At 34.0% G+C, this 7176-nt stretch overlaps 1 protein-coding gene across 1 annotated transcript; it reads left to right on the forward strand.

The window, feature by feature from the left end:
• The first annotated feature begins 2874 nt into the window (after positions 1-2874).
• Positions 2875-5128, forward strand: LOC106396862 (xylan glycosyltransferase MUCI21). The gene is made up of 3 exons (XM_013837365.3): positions 2875-3324; positions 3422-3499; positions 3856-5128. The coding sequence occupies exons 1-3, from the start codon at positions 3135-3137 to the stop codon at positions 5052-5054; spliced, it is 1467 nt and encodes a 488-aa protein (XP_013692819.1). The 5' UTR covers positions 2875-3134; the 3' UTR covers positions 5055-5128.
• Positions 5129-7176: the final 2048 nt, after the last annotated feature.

The following is a 7176-nucleotide window of genomic DNA, read 5'->3' on the forward strand; positions in this document are numbered from 1 at the left end:
AGCTTGATTGCCATTTTGTTCGTGACGATATATAGAGGGTTTATCGAATCAATACTTACTAAGGCGTTGGGGAAGAAAAAATTTGATACATTTCTTCTCAAGTTGGCCATAGCAAACTTGTATGCTCCAACTTGAAGGGAGGTATTGAAATATTTCCATATCTTTAGCATATCGTATATCTTGTGTATATTCTCATATCTAAATGCTTTGTACATGTATAAATATAAGGTCTAAGGATCAAAGGCAATACAAGAACATATTTTACCGATCTTAGTTTGTCACAAATGAAGCATTTGCTTCAAGCCACAACAATATATTTCTATATTAAAAGGCCACATGTTAGAAAATACACTGTGATCAATTGGCTACATATGTATTTTTAGACCATAAGCTCTCTCTAGATTCAGCCTTTCTACAACTTATTTGTTTCTATTTACTTTTGGCGTGTAACTTATATTGTGTTACTTTAACAGTGTTAGAGCAACATTAAACGTGAATGTGCACAAAAGAGGTTCTAACTAGCATAACAATAGTATTTTAATATTTTTTAGTTATGTCATTAAAATTTATTTTGTTAAAAAAATATAAACCACTAGAAATTAAACACTTGTCACTTTAATTAGATAAATTATCTCGACCGGTTCTAAACTGTTCACATATTTTTTCTGAATTATTATTTTTCTCTAGAACTTATATATCTACAACCCATGGTTAGAGGTGCTCTTAGATCATTTTCTTTTTCTTTAATGCATAATTTTCTGTAACTCATTTCGGTTTTTAGAATGCAACATTTTTAAATGCTTTAAACCACTTAAAACTATGGCCCGCCATTGCATTCGGCCATGGTTAACCAGGAAAAACCACTAGGCTAAGAAGATTAAGGGTCTGATAAGATTGACTCATGTCAACTATGAGTGCTTTGCCGAATACATACTTCTTATGTTTTTTTTTAAATTCTAACTATTCTAACTTTTTCATATTCTCTGATGGACGGAGCCATATTAAAAAAGCTTTTAAATTTGTCTAATAAACATGTTTTTCAAGTAATTTTATCATCTTGTAGCAGAAGAGCTAAAAAAAAAACATTTGTAGAACACAGTGCTAAAATGTTAAATTCGCTTCTAAATGTTCTTATATATATATATATATATATATACTCACTTCTAAAATCGTTTATTGTGTGTGTTTAAATGTGCAATGACAAGATCACACTATATATCACTCACATATTTTAGGGTTGTTATATATTCACACCACCACCACCAATGGCATAGCCTTGTGCCAAGGTCATTACAAATTTTACAACTAAATCTAATTTTTAAAGTTTACTATAATGTTCGAAATATAATGATATTTATATTTTAGCGTGACCTAGATCATATAGGCTAATATTGAAGTAGCCGGTTTAGACATTAGGCGTTGTTAATAAAAAATCCAAACACGAAACTCTAAATAACATAAATCCTATAATTAACATTGGATACTCTGTTTTCTCTATGCATAAAAACAAATTGTATCCGACAACATTCAGCTAGAATACTAAAACTAGAACAGAAGAACCTAACAATCTATCGTATGAGTTTTCGGAAATCATTGGAACTTGGATGAGCTGAGATGTCACGCGTTGTATAGTCTTATTAAAGAGATTACAACTCATTGTTTTGTAAAGTAGCTGGACAAAATATTCGTCTTGTCTCCAAATTTTAAAGAGGTGATATACATGGTTTTGGACCTTTGGTGGCCCTTAAATTATCAAAAATGTATTAAAAGTTGTAGTAAAATGTTTATAGAACTGTAGAATTTCATGGCGGTTCCTGTTAGGCGATAACCTACGCTCAAAACATGAATCACCACATAACATAAATCTTAATAACATTGGATACTCTCTTCTCTATATATAAGAACAATCTGTACCCGGCAACATTCAGGTAAAAATTTCACCAAAAACATTCAGGTAAAAAATTACTAAAAATGGAACAAAAGAACCTAACAATCTATCATATGAGCAGTACCGGCCCAGCTTCATATCATGCCTAAAGCAAAGAAAAAATAATTGTCCTAAAAATAGGTGAGCCAGATTCGAACTCGGGTTCATAGGATTATTTGATAACACCTTTCGCCACTGTACTAAGGACAATTTTGACAAATTTTGGCGCCTTTAAATGTGTGATATAATTTGGCGCCCAAAGTCCTTGTTTGCTGGGCTTTAGGTCAGGGCCTGCATATGAGTTTTCAGAAATTATTGGAACTTGGATGGGATGATGAGATGTCGCGCGTTGTAGTTTTATTAAATAATTCACTTTTTCAAAGAGATAATACAACTCATTGCCTTTTGTAAAGTAGCGTATATTACGTGAATGTAATTATCAAAAGCAGATGTTCGGCGGCATTCACATGCCACATGCTCAACAAGAATCTATCAGAACTTTTAAAACATCACGCAGTTTTAGATAACCGATACCACACACTGTGCCGTTTCTCTTCTTCTGGATAACCCCTCCCTTACGTAACTTAGCTTCCAGTTCCAAGCGAATAAGTCAGCCACTACCTTTTTCACCATTATACTTTCCTTTTGGCTATTAATTATTCTTCACGTTTTTACATTCTTGCGAATTTTGACAAAGTGTATATATATATATATATATATTAAGCTAATTAACTCTAATTTCAAGTGCATTTTTGAGGGATGCAAGAAAATAAAATAAAATAAAAAACAAGTGTACGATGTACTAATAAAATAAAAAATGAGGAAAATTAATTAAAGGCCAATGTATTTGACTTTGACCAGACACTTGACAGCCATCTTCTCTCTGTTGTTTCCGTGTTCTTACCCAAAACCAGAGGAAAGTCCACTAAACACCATACATTAAAAACCATATAATAAAAATTATTATTTTAAAGCCAGTTGATCTCTTCCATATAGTTTCACTCGTTAATATACTTGTATGTATATATGCGTGTGTATCTAAAAGTCTCTTTAAATCATTCTCAAGACACCCACCTCTCTTATCCTTCCTCCCCAAGAAAAGTTTCCTCTGAATTTTCTCTGTGATTGCCTGAAAACGTCACCTTATTGATCAAACCTTTCATCAAAATCAAAACTTTGGTTCTGGGTTTTGCTTTGTTGAGCAGAGATGGTGCAGTATCATAGATTAATCATCCACCATGGAAGAAAAGAAGAGAGGTTTAGAGTTTCTGTAGAGGAAGTTGGTAGCTTGAAGAAAGCTAAACAAAAGTTCCTCTCTTTTCTCTTCCTTACTATCCTCTCTTGCTGTTTCATCATGTCTCCTTATCTCTTTGGCTTCTCAACTCTCTCTCTATTAGGTATGTTCATCATCTCTCTCTCTCTTTTCACACAACCTTATGTTTTGTATTTCTGATTCATCACTCATCTCTCTGTGTTTTTCTTCCTTTTATGCAGATTCTTTTAGCAGAGAAAACGAAGCTCTTAGTTCTTATGAGCCAGTCCTTGCCCCTGTCTGCTTAGAAGTCTCCAATGGTTAGTACCCTAATCTCTTTTTCAGACAGAAGTTTGATCTCTTTGTCTTATCTTGTTATTTGTTAATACCTCTGTTTCACAAAAATTATCATTGCACAAAAAGATCATTATAGAATTTAATGTAATTTTTGAACAAAAAAGAATTTAGTGTAATTTATACTTATTATAAGCTTATTCGGTAATTACAAAATGCATTAATTTTATAAATAATTTTATTTATTTCGATGAGTTATAATTAATAAAAATATAAATGCATTTTAGTCATTTTTTTAATAAGTATGAAGTGACAATAATTGCGAAATATAGAGAGAATGAGTAATAACTCACTGATATTGATTTTCAACTATGTTGTGTAGGAACCATATGTTGTGACAGAACCGGTTTGAGATCAGACATCTGTGTAATGAAAGGCGATATTCGGACGGACTCTGCTTCTTCATCACTCTTCCTCTTCACCTCCACCAATAACACCACAAACCCTCAAAAGATCAAACCCTACACCAGAAAATGGGAGACTAGCGTGATGGACACGGTACAAGAACTCAACCTCATCACCAAACATTCAAACAAATCATCAGACCGTGTCTGCGATGTCTACCACGATGTCCCCGCAGTGTTCTTCTCCACGGGTGGATACACAGGAAACGTGTATCACGAGTTCAACGACGGCATCATCCCTTTGTTTATTACTTCGCAACATTACAACAAGAAGGTTGTGTTTGTGATCGTCGAGTATCATGACTGGTGGGAGATGAAGTACGGAGACATCGTCTCGCAGCTCTCTGATTATCCATTGGTTGACTTTAGTGGAGATTCAAGAACGCATTGTTTCAAGGAAGCAACGGTTGGGTTACGTATACACGACGAGTTAACAGTGAACTCTACGCTGATGAGTCATGGTAACAAAACCATTGTTGACTTCAGAAACGTTTTGGACCGTGCTTACACGCATCGTATCCAAAGCCTGGTTCAAGAGGAAACAAAAACAACGCTTGACGTCAAGAAGCCGAAGCTGGTGATATTGTCGAGAAACGGTTCAAGAGCGATACTAAACGAGGACCTTCTTGTCAAGCTAGCGGAAGAGACAGGGTTCAGTGTCGAGGTTCTAAGACCTAACAAAAGAACAGAGATGGCTAAGATCTATCGTTCGATGAACACAAGCGATGTAATGATCGGTGTGCATGGAGCTGCGATGACTCACTTCCTTTTCTTGAAACCTAAAAGTGTTTTTATTCAGATAGTTCCTTTAGGGACTGATTGGGCGGCTGAGACATACTATGGAGAGCCAGCAAAGAAGCTAGGGTTGAAGTACATTGGTTACAAGATTATGCCGCAAGAAAGCTCTTTATACGGTGAGTATGGCAAAGATGATCCTGTCATCAGAGATCCGGATAGTCTCAATGATAAAGGATGGGAATATACTAAGAAAATCTATCTACAAGGACAGAACGTGAAGCTTGACTTGAGAAGATTTAGAGAAACGTTAGCTCGTTCTTATGGTTTCTCTATTAGAAGGAGAGTTAGAGAGGAAGTTCCTCGTTTGTTTGTTTCATAGAGAAGAGTAAGAAGAAAGTATAACATTCTTTTGTAAAGTTTTTTAAAAACATTTTATTCATTTTTTTTTAAGTATTTGGTGTATGACATAATTATTATTTCACTCATCAGCATATAGTTTAACTTCATACTAGCAATTAGTCAAAATATGAAATGCAATAAAGCCTGTAAGGGTTATCTTATACTCCCTGATCCATGTTTAGAAAGAAAAAAACCTGTTTTAAAAAGCTACACTTTTACATTTTTTATGTATTTTTATTAGGAATTGATAGTAAATTGTAAATTTCGAAGAAATTAATTGTGATTACTGAATATTAATTGACTAAAAATTGAGAAAAATAATTAATCAAAAAAGTAAAAAATAATAATGCATTGTAATCAAAATTAAATTTTTTTATTTTAATATGTGTGAAAACTCCAAAACATCTAGTAAAGGGAGGGAATACTATTTATTTGCAAAACAGATAAAAATGTTCACCATTTAATAATCAAAACAGAGTCAGCTCTGATACTAATCTGAGAGATGAGTGCCGACGACCTGCTTAATGGAACTAATGGGTTTCTAGCTGGAGCTAAATGTTGTTTCAATTTTTCAGTATTATTTGATCTAGAGATAAGAGGTACCAGTCAAGCTCAATAAGGCAGCCTATAACCCAAGAGTATCGTCTTGATCAGTGCAGAATGCAAATATTCAATAAAACAAATTATTATATTCAGATTTTTGGAAAAAAATCTGAAGGTTGCCCAAGGAAATTAAGTTTTTCGGTAAATACTTTATATAATTAAATTTACAACTCTTTAGTGGTGTTTAAAAATTTATAACCACATTATAGATTTGTATTAATGTATTCTAAACTCTCTTTCATGGTACATTAGTATTGTCTCTCATTTTTAACTGTTAATTTAATAAAACTTCATATATTGCTTAAATCAGTAGACTAACCACTATGAAATCTCTACTCTCTAGAGAAATAGACACAAAAAATTCCAAACCTTTTTGAAAATCATCATACGCCAGCGCAGGATGCAACTATGCAATAAAACAAGATTTTCATATTTTTGAAGTTTTCTCAAAATCTGAAGGTTAACCCCTACGAAATTAAGTTTTTCGGTAATTAAGTGCTCTTTATATTGATGTTTACACTCTTTAGTATTGATTAAAATTCTATAGACACATTCTACATTTGTAATAATGCATGCTAGATTTCTTTCAAGGTACATAGACATCGCTCTAATTTTTTTAACAATTAATTTAATAAAATTTTATATACTGCTTAAATCATTGGACTAGCCACTATAAATATATATTCTCTAGAGAAATGGACACAAAAAATATTTCAAACCTTTTTGACAATCATCCTATGTCAGTGCATGATGCAATTATGCAATAAAACAAGATTGTCATAATTTTTAAATATTTATCAAAATCTGAAGGTTAACAACACCCATATTGTAGAAACCCGTTATAAAAAAAAAGGAGAATGGTCGAGTATTTTTGTGGTGGTCGAGTCGCGGACAATAAGGATCGATCGAGAAGTTTTAAAGTACGAGGTGGGCGAAGAAATGATCGTGAGTGAACTATGAGTCGAATAAGTTGCTCGACCATAGTTAGAAGATGTCCTAGATTAATGAGACGAATGTTTTGGAAGCATAACAATTTTGGAAGCACGACGGTCTAGAAGCTCGACGTTTTAGAAGAACGACGTTTCTTCAGTACAAAGTTTTTTGCGGAACTTCGTGTCAGCGGAATATTATTTCGAAGACATTGGAAGCAGGACGGAAATTAAGCAGGACAGGAATCAAGCACGACGGGAAAACCCGAAATTGAACGAAACCCTGATTTCGGTATTCTGCAATATTTTTCGGAGAGGCCGGAGGCTCGGGAAATATTACCGTCAAGGTCATAATGGAGTCTGGAGTTTATTAAATATATTCAGAACATCAGAATGGGAGTAGAAAAATATTCGGGATTGATCGCGGGTCAGAAATTTGCCGGAAGGACCGAAATTAGACGAATGGACCGAGAAGCACGAGGTGGCTTGGTGTGAGTGTTCAGAACGTGGTGTCAACTGTCCAGCAAGCTGAGTGTCTACAGAAGCTCGAGGTGTCGCCATGCATGGAAG

The sequence above is a fragment of the Brassica napus genome, chromosome C4, assembly GCF_020379485.1.
Source record: "Brassica napus cultivar Da-Ae chromosome C4, Da-Ae, whole genome shotgun sequence".
Classification (NCBI taxonomy): Eukaryota; Viridiplantae; Streptophyta; class Magnoliopsida; order Brassicales; family Brassicaceae; genus Brassica; species Brassica napus.

What these genes read in the sequence shown, in the direction of transcription:
- LOC106396862 (XM_013837365.3), top strand. Translation starts at nt 3,135, where the DNA reads ATGGTGCAGTATCATAGATTAATCATCCACCATGGAAGAAAAGAAGAG. An exon ending in CTCAACTCTCTCTCTATTAG is followed by an intron (nt 3,325 to 3,421) that starts GTATGTTCATCA and finishes CCTTTTATGCAG; the next exon opens with ATTCTTTTAGCAGAGAAAAC. An exon ending in CTGCTTAGAAGTCTCCAATG is followed by an intron (nt 3,500 to 3,855) that starts GTTAGTACCCTA and finishes TATGTTGTGTAG; the next exon opens with GAACCATATGTTGTGACAGA.